Raw genomic sequence first — 19,811 nt, 5'->3', positions numbered from 1 at the left:
TGGACATTTCATTTACCACTCTCATCGTCTCTTTTTTCATTTCTACTCCCCATTCCTACCATCTCCTTTCCATTATGGTTTTTTCTTTTGCGTACGTGTAGGTGTTCTCTGACAAGATCAGCAATTTTGGCATCTCTGTTATGCATCAGTCCATCTATCTTCATGTTGTGCCGTTTATCTCATCTCTGGCCGCTGTTGCTGTTTGCTAGTTGTATCTTTGCTTTGAATAATAGTTTTCTTCTCTTTGGATCTGCTCTCATGGGCGATCTATGAGATGAAAGTTAATCAAGTGTGAGCACTGTGAGGGGTTATCTCTCACAGCCTGAATAGTTTGGTGTGAGAGTTTATCTCTTACGGTCGGTTTAAATAAATTTTTAGGATAGTTTGCTACCTTTGTCTTAGATCTAGTTTGCTTAGAGCAAATCTGCTCTTTAACTATTTTTGTACATAGGTTAGCAGAAGATGAAAGTCATAAATAACACTTTTTTATTGTAAAAATTTTATTTGTACTCATAACTATATAGCCTCATAGCATGTGGCTATGATTTTGCAAAACTTTATATTTCGTGATGTAAAAGCTTTATACTCCCGTAATTTTTAATTAATGAATTACTTATATATTTCATTAAAATATATATATATATATATATATATATATATATATATATATATTCTTTAATATATATTTCTCAAAATACATATGAGAATCACGTACTCTTAGCCAATATATATATATATATATTCTTCTATACGTATTTGAGAATCACGTACTCTTACCCAAGAATATCACGTCACATTTTGATTATGTTTTCCATTTGACAATCATGATAAATAAACAAATAGATGACGCTGGGCGTGACGTTGGGATCCTGCGCATGGACGTCCATTATGCACTCTGCAGTTTGAACGTTAACATCAAAGAAATATTGTACACCAAGAAGTCAATTGCATAATTCACTTAAACTAATCAATATTTAAGTAGCCATGTTGTTGCCTACACTTTATAATAAGTCATCACAAGAAATGTTACAAAATAAGAACTGTTTTAATTAGGACTATTAGCAAAATCAAATTGATGTATATTTTACTTTAAAAAAGTTTGGGGTACTATAATTTTTTATAATTTGACATGTGACAATTTACATGATACTTACTAATTATCACACCATTTACAATCAAATTTAATTGTCAAGTGACTGGCGTGGTAAATACCACATTAACTGTAAGGTCAGTTTGTAAATTATTTTAGTAAAAGTTACCTAACAAAACTACCTTACTTTATTCATTTATAAGATATTGGTTTCCCAATAATAATATAGCCACACGTAATAACACAAAAATAGTCAGTGGTAGCTCAACCAACTATTAGATTAATTTATTATTATTATTTTTTTTAAATAAATGATTTGATTCACAAGTTGATTGAGAATACCACATCCACATAATAAGATATTTATAAGATAAAAATATAATTTTAAACATCTTTCCCAACTTCAATTATTAAAAAAGCTTAATATGCTCCTCCCTTTATTGATCGGAATGGAAGCAAGAGACGATGTCTCTTGCCTTAGAAAATGCATTTTGTTTTAAGCTGTCTAAAACATTAACAGATGGTTATCAGCTAAAACTGCTTAGTTTTCCTTCCAATATTAAGATTTTTTGTGCTTAATAGAAACAAAAAACCCCCCACAATCAACAAAGATAAATTTAGACTGATTTATGAGGCACTTCTCAAAGGAAGAAACCCTCCAAAAATAGGCGTATGCCGCTATTTGCGGCGCGCACACGGTATTCTTTAGTAAAAGGCGAAAGAATAGTTCGCTTTGTGCTCACCGCGCGGCTGCGTGATTTGCAAGAGCAACTAGCTTCCTTTTTATATAGGTTGTATTGTGGGGTTTCTATTGCTTCTTTCAGTGTGGGACTTAGTAATGAAAACTGAAAAGAGAGAGCACGTGAGTTGATTCAATTACACGGAATAACTTGAGTGAAGCCCACAAGCCCGAAACCAAGACCAAGCCCAAAAACAAGAAAGAGATGGCTCATAATCTCATATCATTTCCTTTTCTATATTTTGTTTAGATAATAAGGGTGATTTGAAACAGTTGAAGATGTCCAGGGTTGATACCCAACGAACTCCATATGAAATCACTTTCATTTTCATTGATGTATGAGTGATAATATAAGTCTCTTTAATGTTTATATATCTATATATAAACCGCTTTTTCTAAATCCTATAACTGCTTTTTGAAAGCAGTTATACGGATATAAACGGTTAGCGGTTTTAAAGCGGTTATAACCATTTCATTTGTACACTCCAACAGTAGGTGGTTAAAAATCACCCCCATTTGTTATTCGTCCGTCCACATGAGTTATAGGTGGATTTTCAGCCCCTTATCCTGAATAGCGGAGACCATATTTCTATTCTCACATATGCGGGCATATAACAGGATATGAGTAGAAAATGAACATTATTTTGTATAGGAAAATAGTAGAAAACAAAACCCTTACACCTCATTTTCTTTATCCCCTCTCACTCTGCAGCCACAACTCCCATTCAACCCCCTCTGTCTAGCTCTCACATTCTCAATCTCTACCTTTCGGCTCTATCTCTCACTACACAATGTAATATGTAGTGCATTATGTTGTGTGTGTGTTGCATGCACTACGTGTGCTGAATATTGGACTTATATTTTTGTGTGCTGAATATATTTAATATTGGCTAATTTGGCATGGTGGTTTGAAATGCCATTAAAATACCAAATTAACGTTGTGTGTCCAATATCAAGATGTGAACATTATATCAATGCAATTGAAGTTAATTCATTTTTATTTTGTAGAAAACATAATTCAACTCAATTGTATTTTGCAGTATTTTTCAATTTACTTGTATTTTTCAAAGTTTATAAATAGAAGTATTTTTTTTTTCTAGATTAGATCGAATTCAATTTTATAAATACTTGTATTGCGCAGTGTTTATAATTCAATTTGTATTTTCATATTACAATTCACAAATGTATTTAGTTCAATAATTGGTTTAAGCCCATGCATCTAAAAAGACCATATAACTTAAGTCTATAGTTAAAAACCAAAAAGCCCAAAATGCATAATAAAAGTCACTGACAGTTAGTACAAAAAAAATACCCACCCTAGATGGGAGGATGGTTACTAAAATCTTCCCTCCACATGCCCAAAGTGCAGATGTAGATGCGGAGTAAAGATATTGTCCGCTAATATAGTACGGTTTACACCTCTAATTAATCAAATTTTTGGATGAATAATGATTATTGTAGAGTGATCTTCCAACATCAATTAATTAGGACTATAAACAAATCAAATTATTCATAAACAGTTCGGGTTCCCTCTCAAAAAAAAAAAAAAATTTGTTCACCTTAGTTTATTTAACAAATAAAACAAGTAAAACTCAAATAATTAATAATGTATTTTTAAAATAGGCTTGTAAATACGAGTCAATAATGTAATTGTCTAGGTTTGAGGAAAAAAAATCATAAAACAAAAGGAAAATCAAATTAAATCCTTAGATTTTTATGCAATTTTAATGTAGTTCTTAGATTTTTCAATTTTAACAATTAGGTAATTAAGCTTTCATTTGGTTTCAAATAGGTTCACCCATCAATTTATCATTCAATTAATTAACGGTATGTTAACTTAGACTAATCAATTAATTAATGTTATGAGGCTGTCGTTTAACATGTCATGTACAAAAATCTTTATTATGGTATATTTGTTATATTTTTAATTTAAAGTAATGTGCCACATGCTATACAATTGACATATAGTGTGTCAAACTAGAGGCACATGACATGACATTAATTGATTAATTGATCTAACGTGGCATATTATTAATTAATTGGACGGTAAGTCTCGATATAAGAATTTGTTTGAAACTAAAGGAAAACCTAATGATTTAATTGTAAAAATTGAAAACTAAGGGATTACAGTGAATTCGCAAGAAACTCATAATGACTAAATTTGATTTTTTCATAAAATAAAATTTAAATAATTCATTATATATATATATATAATGTTATAAATATAAAATCCTTACGTGACTGACCAACGCATTTTAAGGCCATGAGAAACTGAGACATGACCCTTACAAGGCCATGGACCACAGCTCTGGGCCTCTGGCTACGTTTCTCTAGCTCACTAGAGCTTAATTTGCTCTTACTTCTGGGCCTTGGGATTTTATAAGAAGAGCATAATGGAGAAAACTCAAGATTTTGATGTTTATGGGTGTCTTTAAAAGCTGAAATTCTGGACAAACATCCTAATATATTAATCAAGATGTGTTGAAATAAATAATACTAATACAGTGAACTATGACGAGAGATCTGTCTAACTTTCTCTAATCATCATTGAGGAGGTTAATTACTTTATGTTACAAGAGTACTTGAGATAATTACTTTTGATACATTTTATTCATCAATCCAATCGGACTATATAGACTTACAAAGCAATATTATGATAAGAATGTAGCTACACTCATAGAGAATTAACCCACTGTTGACACTTAACAATTGTTAATGAAGATAACAGATAAAAATAACAAGATACTGATGACAGTTATTCATAAAAAAAGAAAAAAAGAAAGAAGAAAAAGAAGGTACTAATGAGGGTAATCCTCTTCCTCTTGAAAGTTCCTTGTTGCACGACGCTTGTTGCTGCAGATACCCAATCATTTACTTCCTCATCCCCTCCCTTTTATGCGTGCATGTTGCTTGCCACGTATCACTCTGCCCCAAATTCCAAATTTATATTATCTAGGTTTTCCAAACAATATTTTTTGGGAAAACCAAACCTTGGATGAACGGTCAATTTACATTGAGTACATTTTAGGCCCACCTCATCGAAATAGTCGCCACATACATCACATGGAGGGGAGTACTCTGTCTTTTGGACAATAGTGAAAGGGTGTTGATGATGTTCATCTTTGTAAGTTTTACCAAACTTGATGTATGGATACTTACCAAGAGCACATTGAGGATGAGAAGGAAAATCGCATTCTGTACAGTAATAAAACCAGAAGTTTGGGTCTCTTTCTTTTTCACAAATTAGACAATAGTATTCTCCAAATTTGTCTTCGGTAGTGTAGGTGAGTTTGAGGGGATGTTCATCATACTTATGGCTAGCTTCAAGTGGAAGAGTTGCACATCTAAGACCCACGGCCAAATTGCAAGGAGAGCATACAAAAATACCTTCTTCCTCACAAAATTTGCATTTTTGTATGGAAGTTGCAGCAAAGAAAAGTGGGTGTTGGTGACCCTCATGCTCAAGGGTTTCTTGAATTGCAAAACATTGAATGTCGATGATCGTGTTCTCAAGGTCTCTAAACATGTAGACGAATCCATGGCGATGTTGCTGACAAAAACAACATTTGAACGCGGCATCAGAGAAAGGTGCCTGTGAGGAGAGGGTAAAAGTAAATGGGAGACTCAAGTGTGTAGAGTTTGTGGGTAGTTTAGCACATATATTATGGAGAAAGAATTGGCATCGTGCACAACTGTAAAACGGAGGCGAGATCAATTGCATACACCCATCACAAAGTTTATCATCCTTGACCTCCTCATAATTTAGGATTAAGTCGTGTTGATCATGACTAAAATGTTTGATCTCTCGGGGCAGACCTCTTTCGTTTTTTGCTCGATTGATATCCTTTAATAAGCCAGTTATATGGCCAATGGATCCAATGAGCGCCGACTCACTAATGATAGCATTCATGTCGACGTCCTTGTCCCACTCATTATCTCTTGCACAACTCAAGTGGGCAGCGTAACCACATTTTTGACAATAATAAATTGCATACGTTATATTTACCTCCCTATGGCAGAGTCTACATAATATGTTGGCATGCTCCTTGACTTGATGAACAGAATAGGTGAGCGTGAGGGGGTGACGATGACTTAAGATACTGATGGTGCGTGGAATTGAAGCACATTTGGTGTGAATCAAGAGTTGACATATGGTACAATATAGGCATAAGACGTCCTTGCCTTCCTCGCCACAGGCTTCGCAAGTGAACTGAATCTGTTTTAAGATGGGAACGTACGCGTGCTGGTGACAATCATCCTTATTTACTCGCCAGCGAGAAGCACATTTAGTGTCAAGGCTGAATTTGCAAGCATACCTGTGATCACACCGGTATAAGAGGCACCTTTTGCAACGTTTTCCGCAAGCAGCACAGTACAAAGAATCTTCCCATGGGTATCGGATACGAAGGGTGTGGTTTGGGTGCAAGGGATGCTGTATCATCTCAGGTAGCTCGAAGCATGATTTGTGGCAGAGGAAGTCGCACTCGGAGCATTTGTACCCGAGACCCGATGGTGGTTCCTCGCATACCCCACAAACAACTTCCTTCTCTCCATCAACTTTCAGATCTTCTATAAAGCTCAATGGATGCTCGTGGATTAAATCTCTGCTCTCCATCTCCTTCAAGATTTCTCTCAGTCTCTCTCTCTTTATGTATAAATTTCTTTATGGGTTTTGTTTGTTTCTCTGTTTCAGACTTGTTCTCTATTTATATCTCGCAACCCTTCAATTTGTCGATCACTTTGTGGATTCTTTTCTTCTTCCCCCCGCTCTCTCTCTCTTTCTTCCTCTGTTTATTTATTCTTTTTTCCTCTATACTCTTCAACTTCAAAGGCTTCAATTAAGTACTACCAAGCCACAACCCTGGATTCTTTTCTTCTTCCTCCCCCCATTTTCTCTCCCACTATTTATTCTTTTCCTCTCTAATCAAGGCTTCAAGCACCAAGCCCCATCCCTTTGTCGAAATTTTTTTCTTTTCATTTATTTTTCCCTTTCTCTCTAGGTTTATTTATTCCTTTATTCTCTTCAAGGCTTAAAGCACCAAGCCAGAAGCCATTGTGGATTCTTTTCCTTCTCTTCGAGGCTTCATGCATCAAGCAACGAACACGGTACACCAGTACATACAACACAGTCATTGGATCGCTTTAAAAAAAGGAAAATGAAAATGATTTTGGCCAAATAAGGATTTATGATTTGTCTGTTTGCCAATTAGGCCTGTTCATCAACTTCTGTGTCCAAATTTTAACCAAAGGTCTACTTTTACATGTTAACCAATAGGAAGAAGTGGCATGCAATGATTATTACGTTAAAGCTTATAAGTTATATTTATTTTTTATTTTTTTTTTATTTTTTAAAAAATAATAATTAAATTACATTTGAATAGCTAAAATAGCTAATATAGCTGGAAATGCATAATTGACTAGAAAAGCTAATATGACCCTCCCTCTATTGATATGCGTGAAGGCAAGAAATGTTACCTACTTTACCAATGTATTGATTTTAAGCTGACGAAAATATTACCGCAATTTTTTATTTTTATTTTTATTTTTTTTAAGTGACTAGAAAAACCGTTAATTGGATTTTTCTAAATCATGTTTATTGAAGGGTAATATATCTTGAATGCTTTCAAACTGTTTTATTAAATTCGTGTTATGGAATTAGATAAAGAGTGAATTTAAGGAAGAAAAGAGAATGTTATTTCTATGCAAATTAGTTAATGATATATTTTTCTCTTTCAATCCACTCTATTAAACTTCGATCTATTTTAAGAGTGTAATTTTCAAATTTCTAAAAATGATATATTGTCCTCTTTCAATCCACTCTATATTTTCCTCTTTCTAAATGATATAAAGCTCAATGGATGCTTGTGGATTAAATCTCTGCTCTCCATCTCCTTCAAGATTTCTCTCGGTGTGTGTCTCTCTGTGTATAAATTTCTTTATGTGTTTTGTTTGTTTCTCTGTTTCAAACTAATTGATGTGATCGTATTATTTAGTATTTTTGTAAGTGTCTAATATCTAATAATCTTCGATAAGGAGTTTGATTTCAATTATTCTTAGTAGAGTTAGAGTCCTAGTCTAGAGTTGATAGAGTCCGTCTTAATCCTAGTCGGTCAGTTAAATTGTTTAAGAATCATATTTTTATTACTAATTATTTTCGTATCAATCAGTATTGCTTCTTTATTTAAAGAAAATTATTAATGAAGAAGATGCATGAGTTGAATATTGTTTGGTATAAGCCCCGTTTGAAATCCCCTTTCCCTTTCCCTTTCCTTTGAAATTTTTTTTAATGATTGAAAAATAGGATTGATGTGTTATAAAGTTGAAATAATTTATATGAAAAAGTGAGAAAAATTTGTATTGTAGTGAGTTTTTTATTTAAAAAGTAATAAAAAAAGTGTTGATGTGATATAAAAAGTAAAAAAAGTAAGAATGTTTTGAAATTGATATTTTTTAGAAAAAGTGAAGGGAAGGGGAGAGGAGGGGAAGAAGGATTTCAAATGGGGCCATAATACAGTTTACTGTGTTTAGGAGATCATGTTCTCTCAAAGTAGAGGTCACAATTCCCTCGAATGAGTCTATCTATCTTTTTCCTGTATTTTGTGTCAATTGGTCCACATCACTTGTTCTCTATTTATATCTTGCAACCCTTTGTCGATCACTTTGTGGATTCTTTTCTTCTTCCCCCCCTCCCCCCGCTCTTTCTCTCTTCCTTTGTTTATTTATTCTTTTCCTCTCTTCAACTTCAAAGATTAACTACCAAGTCGCAATCCTGGATTCTTTTCTTCTTCCCCCCCCCGACTTTCTCTCCCACTGTTTATTTATTCTTCTCTTCTCTAATCAAGGCTTCAAGCACCAAGCACCATCCCTTTGTCGATTTAATTTTCTTCTATTCATTTCTTTTTTCCCTTTTGCTCTATGTTTATTTATTCCTTTCTTCTCTTCAAGGCTTAAAGCCCCAAGCCAAAAGTCATTGTGGATTCTTTTCTTTCCTCTCTTCCCCTTTGTTTATTTATTCTTTTCCTTCTCTTCAAGGCTTCATGCATCAAGCAATGAACACGGTATACTAGTACATTTAAAGAGAAACGTTAGAAGTACAAAATCTTTTATCAAAAGATGGGTACTATGTGGAGCTTATTCATTGAAAATTGTAGCATTTATTTTTATTAATTGTTTTGATATTCTTCGATGGATAAGCTCTACATCATCTTGGTATCCATTTATTGGTAAAAGATTTGGTATTCCTAACATTTCTCCTTAAAAAAAAATAAAGAAAATGAAAATGTTTTTGGCCAAATAAGGATTATTTGTATGTTTGCCAATTAGACCTGTTCATCAACTTTTGTGTCCAAATTTTTGTTAAAGTGTTTATTAAGTGATTAAATCCAACTTTTCATATTAGCTTAAGTTTTTGGAACAAATAGTAATTTAACATAGTATCAGAGCAAAGGTTCTGAGTTCGAACCTTATCTCTTTCATTTACCTCTCATTTTAATTAAATATTTCACGTGTTGGGCCTCACCTATTAAAATGAAATTTAAACCCATACTTGAGGGAGAGTGTTAAAGTATTGATTAAATGATTAAATTTATATTTTCCTATTAGTTTAAGTTTTTAGGATAAGTGGTAATTTAACATGGTATTAGAGCCAAATGTCTTGAGTTCGAACCTTGACTCTGTCATTTACCTCTCATTTCAATTAAATATTCCAAGAGTTAGGCCTTACCTATTAAAATGAAGTTTAAGCCCACACATGAGGGAGAGTGTTGATGTATTGATTAAATAATTAAATTTAACTCTTCTTATAATTTAAGTTTTTAGGATAAATGATAATTTAACAATTTTAACCACATCTCTACTTTTACATGTTAACCAATAGGAAGAAGTGGCATGCAATGATTATTACGTCAAAGCTTATATGTTATATTTATTTCTGTTTTTCCTTTTTTAAAAATAATTAATTTATATTTGAATATTTTTGTAAAATAAAAAATCGCACAAGTGGTGGATGCAGAGGAAACACACCAGAATCCACCACTTGATAGGGGGACCTGAGAGCCCCCTTTTGGAGATCTATTCCTGCAAATGACTAAATCTTACATTTTTTTGGGTAATTACCTTTTTTCCCCAATGACCTACCAAAAAATGCGCAATGCCCCCATGAACTACCAATTTGACCAAAATAGATCATTTAACTACCAAAGACAACAATTTTTCCCTCTTTCGTTAGTTAGAGGGGTTAAAAAAAACAGTCAACGGGTCATGTGCCGTTTTACATGGGGGCATGTTGGAAGATGGCTGTAGTTCATGGGGAAAAAAGAGGAAGATGGTGGTAATTTATGGGGGGAAAAGAGGAAGAAAATGAGGGTAAAACGGCATATGACGGTCACGTGACCCGTTGACGGTTTGTTTTAACCCATTTGACTGACAGAAGGGGGTAAATGGTTGTCTTTGGTAGTTGAATGCTCTATTTTGGTCGAGTTGGTAGTTCATAGAGGCATCGCGCATTTTTTAGTAGTTCATGGGGGGAAAAGGTAATTACTCCTACATTTTTGTTGTGTGGAAATTATTTTGGGTTTGAATAATCTCATACACCATATTTTTATCTCATCTTGTTAATATGATAGGTCTTAGATTTTTTTTTTATTTTTATTTTTTTTAAATATACAATAACTGATTGACACTATCACATTAGCAAAATGAAATAAAAGTATAATGTATGACATTTTTTTAGGGTTCTAAACAATTTCCCTAAAAATATATATATACGAAGACATTGGTCGGTGGGGCTGTTAACTAGCTATACCACTCCGGCATATGTTGGATTTGGGCCATGTTTGTTGCTCTGGATCATAAGCCCAATTCATGGTTGAAGTAAAAAATCCACTTTAGGAATTATGATTCCTTGAAAATCCTATCCTTAATACCCTTCAACACTTGCGAAGATAGACCCTCCAAAACGTTTGCTATGACCTCAAAAGAGTGATGATAATTTTGCAATGGTATAGATTGGTCTAAACTATAAGCGAGTTAGGATGGATGAATCTGGCACCGTTGGATATGGCATGGTACATATTACATTTTGAGTGAGGTATAGCATAATTACTTGATGCAACACTACATAAACATCATTAGATATTACAAAACAAAATTTAGGCTATAAAATAAAATGAATGTATGTTTTTACTTTATTCATTCTTAGCATATTGTTTCTCAAATGATAATTTAGCTCAAAAAATAACAAACAAAAAGTTTGTACAGTCGTATGTACTTTGTATATGCAGTTTTCTTTTTCTTCTTCTTCTAATTAGTAGATGCAGCTTAGAGCATTTTCAATAGATTAGGTAAACCCCTTATTTTTAGTTAATATTATCAAATTTTCATGTCCAACAGATTAGATTTAGAAGATGTAAGAATATATTTTTTACTACAGTGAATAGCAAAATGTTGCTATTCACTGTAGCATACTATAAGAATAAAATATTGTTTCTCTTGTTGAGAAAGAGCCATCGGATTATGTGCTTTCTATATCTTTACTTTTATCTTTATTTCTTAAAACATTGAAAAATAATATTTTAAAAAAAGCATAGAGGAATATTTAATATGTTGGAGTTTCTATTGAAAAGTTAATAGTTAAAATAGAAAAATGTGTATTTTGAATAGCTAAAATAGTTGGTTTTGCTGGAGATGCTTCTTAGGACCCTAGATTTATTAATATTTTCTGCCCAACTATCTCAAGATATTGAGAGAAACATCAATGGTATTTTCATGTTATTTCTTTTCATGCAAGTTTATTTCTTTTCATGTAAGTTAGTATCTTTTATTTCCTTTGTAAGAGTCTTAGTCCTAATTGGAGTTTGTAGGATGCTTCCTTATATGGGAACTCACTTCTCCTAGTCCAAAATAGAATAGGTTTACAAACCTAATTATAAGTCAATTGTAGTTCTATTTAAGCATGGATTTTGTAATAAAGTGGCAAGAATTATTAAGACAAATCAAAACTTGTGTTAAGAGGTGTAAGGTCCCTTAGCTTTAATGACTTTAAAGGCCTAGGCTCCCTCTACAAACCTAAATTATCCCTAAGTTTTGTAACAATGCTTAACTGACTAAAAAAGCTGATATGACCCTTCATCAATGTGAAAGCAAGAAATTTTATCTACTTAGCCAATATGTTGATTTTAAGCTGACTAAAATATTACCACAATTTTTTTTAAGTGACTAGAAAAACCGTTAATCGGATTTTTCTATCTAAATCATGTTTATTGAAGGGTAATATATCTGGAATGCTTTCAAATTGTTTTATTAAATTTGTGCTATGGAATTAGATAAGAGTGAATTTAAGGAAGAAAAGAGAACGCTATTTCTATGCAAATTAGTTGTTTCAAAATGATATATTTCCCTCTTTCAATCTACTCTATTAACCTTAGATGTATTTTAAGAGTATGTAATTTTCAAATTTTTTAAAATACATATTAGAATCACATGCTAGTTAATTTAATAGTACTGTGCTTAATTTGCCTTTTTATGAAGTTTGCTCAACTACTTTAAAATAATAATAATAATTTAGAGTAAGTTAGAAATTTTTTTCCTATTCAATTAAAAAAGAAAAAGAAAAAAACTTTATCTCGGACAAAATTGCAATTCGTATTGGTAGGTAGCATGCTAGTAACATGATTCTTTCGTTCTAACCTTCATAGACGTTGAGAGAAGAGCTTAAAATAATTAGTATTAGTGATAATAACGATAATAACTTTGTTGAAATGAAATTAGACCTAATGGCATCGCTGTTAGGAAAGTTAGTTGCCTACCCTTGAAGTCCAATATTCCTTATTAGCTGAAGTTTTTTTTACAAGCCATAATTTAATTAACACGATGTTGAAATAGATGAGTTTGAATTATGACTCTACACGTGAGAGTGAATGTTAAAATATTAACTTAAATAAGTAAGTCTAACCTTTTCTAAGCAATGACTAACAGCTATAGCTATGAATCGAATGCTCTTAGTTGCACAATCAGGGTGGTGGAGATGTTTTGCAATCCATTGTCCAAAGAGGAGGGTAGAAAAATTGCTTAAAATAGCACTCCTTGCCCGCACGAATAACTTATTGTTCGAACAATAAACCCTCTGCACAGACAAAAAACTCCTACCCGTGCATATGAGTCTTGCTAGGCCCCCTCCCATTCCTTGCCCAATTAATGAGAGTAGGAGAATTGGCCGAAATACGTAATTGTAGATTCAAAAGTATTTATGGAGCCTGCATGTCTTAACGAGTAGGATGATTGCTCGAGATTTGTTCAAACAAATGAGCTCATAAAAACTTTATCACATTTGCTATCCGAATTACTAACCATCCAAACAACAAAAGTTGCTAAAGATCAGATCTCTATCCCCTAAATATAAGAGATCCGGGTCCTCATGAATCATATTCCTTGGAATCTTGGCATACTTATAATATCTACTTCTGCAAAATTGCTTGTGTGAGGAACACACAGCCGAAACAAAAACTTGGTCTCTCTGGGCCATGGAGAGTAGGTGACAGATCAACGCATTTTAAGGCGCCAAGGGCTCTAAGGACATGGACCACAAACTACGTATGTTTTTTTCACTCGCGACAATTTCTCTCTTCTAACTCGGAGCTTTTATTATATAAAGAGCAAGACTCTGATCGATGAAAAATCAATTTTTGTTTATTGGTTTCACCTCCCTTTAATTGATAAATCTTTTGGCTTGGTTTATTAAAACTTTTATTTCCTGTCTTTCATTTTCTATTCTCAAAATAAAAATATTAAAAACAAAAAAATACCTCAAAACACTTTAACAAAGGAAAAATAATTTTTGCACAATATAAAAGATGCACAATATTTACACAACAAGATATTAGTAGGACCTATGCATGTGCATGAGTTATACCGATGTTTCTTGTTGTGCAACTAACAGAAACCCTTGTTTCTAAAACAAATTTTGAGAATGATTTTTGTTTATATCACTAGAAGTCTTGAACTTATGATATCACTAAGCTATTGATTTCAAGTCTAATGTTGTAAGAGTTTCACGATAGTTAATTTATAAAAGATGAGTAGGGTGAAGTGTTGGCTACTATGGTTAAGGTAGTCCCTTATGTCATTGCTCCAATAGTAGTATAGGCTGTGGCATTATGGAGAGTGATAAATCTATGCAGTGAGATGGGCTTTCGGAGGATGGTCTTCAAAGGTGATTTATTAACTGTTGTGAATGCTGTGTGTAAGGATACCCCATGCTGGAGCAAGTATGGCCAGCTGCTCGAGGACATTCGACTCATAATGTCAAGTCTCTAGTATTATGAAGTTAGGCATGTTAGTAGAGAAGCAAATAAAACTACTCATAATATAGCCAAGTTGGCTTTAAACCATTTTTTAGATTAGGTTTGGGTGGATGACTGTCCTCCCTCAATTCGACCTTTTGTACTTGTTGAGAAAGGTTCTCTTTGATGGTCAATGATATTCAGGTTTTCTTAAAAAAAATAAAATAAAATTATATAGCTTAAAAACTTTCTAGTTTCTTCAAGAAAAATAAGATTATTGTCTAATATCTTTTCTTATTATAATTAGTATTATAAATAAACTTTTATTTTATATTATTACCATTACCAGAACCCAAAAGGCCCAGACAAAAGAGTACCCTAAAAAATCACACCCAAATCTCGGGAGGCATCTCAGCCCCTCATTGCTTCCTCCGCCCAAACCAAAATAACCCAAATACACACGGTACAGGACTACAGGTTCTCTCATTCTCCGTCAAACACACGCACACAGAGCAATGGCAGCCTCGCTCTCCATCTCCAGACTCCTCTCCTCCACCACCTCCCTCTCTCTCTCCGCCAGAACCTCAGCCTCTCTCTTCCCAACGGCCAAAACCCTCTCCTCTAAACCCTACTTCACGTCTCTCCCCCTCAAACTCCACAACAGCCACCCAAAACCCCTCAAACTCTCCACCACCACCACACCCAAATCCACAATCTCCGCCGCCATAGCCGTCGGCGACAAGCTCCCAGACACCACGCTCTCCTACTTCGACACCGCCGGCGAGCTCCAGACCACCACCATCTCCGACCTCACCAAGAACAAGAAGGCCATCCTCTTCGCCGTCCCCGGCGCCTTCACTCCCACCTGCTCCCAGAAGCACCTCCCGGGCTTCGTAGACAAGTCCAAGGAGCTCAAGGCCAAAGGGGTCGACACCATCGCTTGCATTTCGGTCAACGACGCCTTCGTCATGAAAGCCTGGAAGGAGAACCTCAACATCAACGACGAGGTGCTCTTGTTGTCCGATGGGAACGGTGACTTCACCAGGGCCATCGGGTGCGAGCTCGATCTGAGCGACAAGCCCGTGGGGTTGGGCGTGAGATCCCGAAGGTACGCGCTCTTGGCGGAAGATGGGATCGTCAAGGTCTTGAATTTGGAGGAGGGCGGTGCGTTTACGTTCAGTGGGGCTGAGGATATACTCAAAGCTCTTTGAATTTGGTGAGCTTGTAACCCTTTCTTTTCGTTTTTGGAGTTCCTTGTTCTTCGTTGGTTCAGTGGATGAACTGGTTTTGTTAATCAAATTTTATGGGACCTGAGTATATGATTTAATAATTGTTGGAAATTTTGAAAATGTTGGGTTTTGTAATGATTTTTACGTTATATTTATTTAACCAGTAGGATTAGTGTGTGGATAAAATTTTCTCCAGATTAGTTGGAGGAAATTAAAATGCCATGAATCTAAAACATGTCATTTGATGTTTGATATTTTGCCTATTCATTCGATCAAATAAATTCATATAGAAGCTGGATGAACTTTATTTTAACTAAGATTTATTATGGCAGTCAATATTAAACCTAAAACAAATTACACAGATTCCTTACAAAATTAGCGAGTTAAGGTTAAAGCATTTGACCCGCCTAATTAAAATGGTTTGATTAAAGTTAATCTATATAGTCTTATGTTCATGTCTCAATACGATATGAACTCGACATACGACATTTTGAATTGACAACTTTGATGGAATTTGCAAATTTAACACAAATTCAATACAAAATTAGTAATTTAAAGTTAAAAATGTTTGATCTATTTAATTAAATTAGCTGTATTAGAGTTAATTTATATAATTTTATATAGATATCTAAACATAATTTAAATCTAACCTGCGAACATGAATTGCCCACCTTGTCCATGAAGTGGGCAGCAGGAATTGACTGAAATGTTTGAGAATGGAGGACATCCTTAACAGGAGAGAGTACCCTTTGTGCTCTGTTTCAAACAACAGTACAACGCAAACCAATTCTTGGAACGCTGTTCAACCATGCAAGCTACAAATCAAGTGCCCAATAGTGTAATGCAACCCGAAAGCAATTCTTGGAACACTCTTCGACCATGCGAGCTACATAATTTTACTGCCCACGGCAGCTAAGGATAGCCAATTAGTGTTTGTCAATGCTAGAATTTATTAATTAAATGAATTGTTTTTTAATTAGGTTAAGTTTTTGAATAAATAATGAATTAACATGGTATTTGAGTATCTGCTAGCATCAAGGTGAATAAGAGATATGAAACAAGTAGAATATCTGCTAATGATCGGATGCCGCATAATTTGTTACGGCGGCCAACAGTACAGTGGTAACAGTGCTACAGATTTTGTAATCTAAAACGTAATCATAAAACTTATGAAATTGCTTGAAATTTCTATACAAGTAGAATACCTGTGGCCCTGGTTGGATATCAAATGTTTCAAGCTAGAAGCTTGTTCACAAGGAATAACTCCTAACAAATCCTCAGAACAGTGTGCACGCCATTGCTCGGCTCAGCCTGCCAAATATTTGCTTCTTTACCACCTTATCTATCATCCTTTCTAAGATCAGCCACACTCTTCACCGTGTTTCAATACCAACAAAGAAGTAATAAGGCAGAAGAGTGTACAAATCGAAGCTATAATACAATATACGTCTCTCTTTATTGATAAATCGTTGTGCTGAGAGCTTAACCACGTCAAAAATCTCCCCTTTACATTTTGGCAACGGCAGAAAGATCCTCGTTGGTGTTCCAATAATCTTTTAGTTTAACCTTCATTTCCGAGCAGACGATCTGGGCCTCTTGCAACCTCCCCTCCTGTTGAAGGCCAGAGGTCAGCTCATTGCATGTAGAGGCAGTTAGTAGGAAACCGTTGTCGGCCATTTCTCTAAACCAAACATATGCCCCACTGAAATCCTTTTGTTCGCAAAACCCTTTAACAAGTATGTTATACGTATCAGCTTTAGGGGCCAATCCTTTAGCCTCCATATCATTAACAAGATCCTTTACCCCTGACAACTTTCCTTCTCTGAAGTGCCCCAGAATCAAGCTATTATAGGTCATCTTGTCAGCATGAATGCCCTGGTCTATCATATCACGCTGCAAGGCAAACGCCTTTTGAACGTCGCCATGTTTTGCATAAAAGTGAATGAGTGCATTATATACCAACCTGTCGGGGACCAAACCCATCTGTGACATTTCATAGACCAAATTGTCCACAAGCACAATATCTTCCTCACCGCCTGCACTAATTAGAGGATGATATGAATTTAAAGTAGGTTTGATACCCAACTTCTTCATATGTTCATACAAGCTGAGACATTTCTGTATGTTTTTTATATTAGAATACCCTGACATTAGGGAGTTGTATGTGATCACATCAGGATTATAACCACTACTTGTGATCTCGGAAACCAAATTTTCAGCTTCTATCACCCTTCCCTTTTTGCACAGCCCATCAATAAGAGCATTGTAGGTTACAAGTGTTGCCCTTATACCATTTTTCATCATCTCATCGAAAAACTTAAAGGCATCTTTCAGTTTCCCCGCTGTACAACTACCATCAATGAGCATATTATATATTTGTGCATTTGGCAAAACCCCTCTTCCTACCATATCCCTGAGGTTAATTTCAGCTTCAAGAAGCTTACCATCGTTGCATAAACAATGTATGAGAGAACCATAGCTTACAACATTTGGCTTTATCCCTTTATTTTCCATTTCTTCGAGAATCTGGAAACACCTGTCGAACAAGCGCTTCCGTCCATAGCCATCAATAAGGGTGTTAAATGTCTCAACACTCGGGGAAACTCCCTTCTCTGCCATCTTCTTTACCCACACCTCCGCCTTATCCATCTCTCTCATCTCACAAAACTTGCTGATCAAAGTATTGAAAGTGATGCAGTTGAGCCTCAACCCATGACTTTCCATTTGTTCAAGAATCGAAATGGATCTGTTCAAATCGCCCCTCCGACAATATCCATTGATAATTGTGTTATACATTACCTCATCCGGAACAAGTCCTCTCTCCATTAGCTTCTTCAGAATCTCCTCTGCCTTTTCCATCTTCCCTTCTTTGCACAACCCATTCAACAAAATGCTACATGTATACTTATTAAACCTTACCCCTTTCCCAACTGCTTCTTCAAACAAAGCCAATGAAGCCTCACCATTACCACATCTCGAATGCCCATCAAAAAGTATACTGTAAGTAAACCCATCAGGCACAAATCCACAGGCTTCCATTTCTTCTAACATCCTCTTTGAATCATCCATTCTCCGTGCCCGACAAAGCCCACTAAGTAAAGAATTGAATGTAACAAGACTTGGCTCCACATTCTCCACCTTCATCCTGTCTCTAAAACCAAAAGCACCCTCCAATTCCCCCACCTTACAATACCCATCAATCATCGTATTATACGTAACCAAACTTGGCACTAACTTCCTCTTCAGCATTTCATCAAACACCTTCTCCGCATCCCTCATTCTCTTCTCTTTACACAATCCACCCAGCACCACATTGTAAACAAACACATTAGGACTCACACTGCTCTTCTTCATGATATCCAGCAACTCAAATGCCCTATTCAAATCCCCCAACTTCACCGCCGCAAGAACCGCCTTCCCAAAGGCAAACCTATCAAGTCGGATACCCGACCCCAGAACATCCGAAACCAATTCCAAAGCTATCTGAAACTGTTTCGAAGCCACCAATGATTCAAGCAACACATTGAAAGAAGCCAAAGAAGGAAACCTACCGTCTCTCTTCATCAATCTGTACAACTCCATGGCTTCGGTTGTCATTCTGGACTCCGAGCAAACCGCCAAGAGCATGTCGGAGAAAGTGCGCATCATGGAGGGCGCAGAGACAGCGAAGAGAGTGAAAAGCTCCGAGGGCGAAGAGAAAGGAGCTTTGGAGAGAACAAGGGACTTGCTGAGCCTCTGGGCACTCTCCGTACGGCCCTGTTGGAGAAGGACTCGGAGCTTCCGGACTTGCTCATGGCGCTGCTGGTCTTCAACGTTGGTAGAAGGGTTCTGAATCTCTGTCAGGGTGGTTTCGGTTGGGTTTTCAGGGGCAGAGGCTGAGCAGAGGGAGTGGGAGAGAGGGAATGAGATGGGGTTTTGGACATCGGTTTGGGCAGTGAGGAGGAACCTGGGAAGACGATGGACGTGCCTTGCCATTTGAGGCTTTCGAGTTTCTGTTCCGTTTGATCATAAACCCTTTCAAAGCCAAGGGCTTAAGGTGAGCCGTGAGCGGCTTTAATGGGCTTTTCATGTTAAGGTAGAGCGGACCATAAAATTTCACGAAGCCCAATTTAGTCATTGTGGGTTGTGATAGAGGGAGGACCTTTAACCGGCTCCCTCCTCTCCTTTACAATAGAAAATGCAAATTTATTCAAAAAAGTGTACTTTTACTATTCATTGTTTTGTCTTTTTCAATACAATTGCATTTTTTATTATTAAAGGGAGGAGAGGGGGCCGGTTAAAGGTCTCCCCTCTATCACAACTCTAGTCATTGTTATGTTTCTGTAACTTTGAGAAAAAAATTTGTAAAATTAGTCATTTTGATTGCATTGAGCAGAGCTCTTGAGTTCGAATCTTGTCTTCTTCATTTACCTCTAATTTTAATTACATATTTTACGTATGAGGCCTCACCTATTAAAAGGGAGTTTGAGTCCACA

At 35.5% G+C, this 19,811-nt stretch overlaps 3 protein-coding genes and 1 non-coding gene across 4 annotated transcripts; 1 reads left to right on the top strand and 3 right to left on the bottom strand.

Moving 5' to 3' along the window:
* Positions 1-1,726: 1,726 nt before the first annotated feature.
* Positions 1,727-1,842, bottom strand: LOC133874401 (U5 spliceosomal RNA). Its single transcript, XR_009901265.1, has one exon. It is a non-coding gene; the product is annotated as a U5 spliceosomal RNA (small nuclear RNA).
* A 2,638-nt stretch (positions 1,843-4,480) lies between these two features.
* Positions 4,481-6,493, bottom strand: LOC133874269 (uncharacterized). Its single transcript, XM_062312150.1, has one exon. It carries the CDS (start codon positions 6,442-6,444, stop codon positions 4,750-4,752), a length of 1,695 nt encoding a protein of 564 aa, XP_062168134.1. The 5' UTR covers positions 6,445-6,493; the 3' UTR covers positions 4,481-4,749.
* An 8,021-nt stretch (positions 6,494-14,514) lies between these two features.
* On the top strand, positions 14,515-16,352 carry LOC133872854 (peroxiredoxin-2E, chloroplastic). Its single transcript, XM_062310474.1, has 2 exons — positions 14,515-15,323; positions 16,021-16,352. The coding sequence occupies exon 1, from the start codon at positions 14,623-14,625 to the stop codon at positions 15,316-15,318; it is 696 nt and encodes a 231-aa protein (XP_062166458.1). The 5' UTR covers positions 14,515-14,622; the 3' UTR covers positions 15,319-15,323; positions 16,021-16,352.
* A 24-nt stretch (positions 16,353-16,376) lies between these two features.
* LOC133872852 (pentatricopeptide repeat-containing protein At5g12100, mitochondrial) lies at positions 16,377-19,366 on the bottom strand. Its single transcript, XM_062310472.1, has one exon. The coding sequence runs from the start codon at positions 19,309-19,311 to the stop codon at positions 16,843-16,845; it is 2,469 nt and encodes an 822-aa protein (XP_062166456.1). The 5' UTR covers positions 19,312-19,366; the 3' UTR covers positions 16,377-16,842.
* Positions 19,367-19,811: the final 445 nt, after the last annotated feature.

This window comes from Alnus glutinosa, chromosome 7, assembly GCF_958979055.1.
Source record: "Alnus glutinosa chromosome 7, dhAlnGlut1.1, whole genome shotgun sequence".
NCBI classification, from domain to species: domain Eukaryota; kingdom Viridiplantae; phylum Streptophyta; class Magnoliopsida; order Fagales; family Betulaceae; genus Alnus; species Alnus glutinosa.
This window is presented reverse-complemented; position numbering and strand designations above follow the sequence as displayed.

What these genes read in the sequence shown, in the direction of transcription:
- LOC133874269 (XM_062312150.1), bottom strand. Translation starts at nt 6,444, where the DNA reads ATGGAGAGCAGAGATTTAATCCACGAGCATCCATTGAGCTTTATAGAA.
- LOC133872854 (XM_062310474.1), top strand. Translation starts at nt 14,623, where the DNA reads ATGGCAGCCTCGCTCTCCATCTCCAGACTCCTCTCCTCCACCACCTCC.
- LOC133872852 (XM_062310472.1), bottom strand. Translation starts at nt 19,311, where the DNA reads ATGGCAAGGCACGTCCATCGTCTTCCCAGGTTCCTCCTCACTGCCCAA.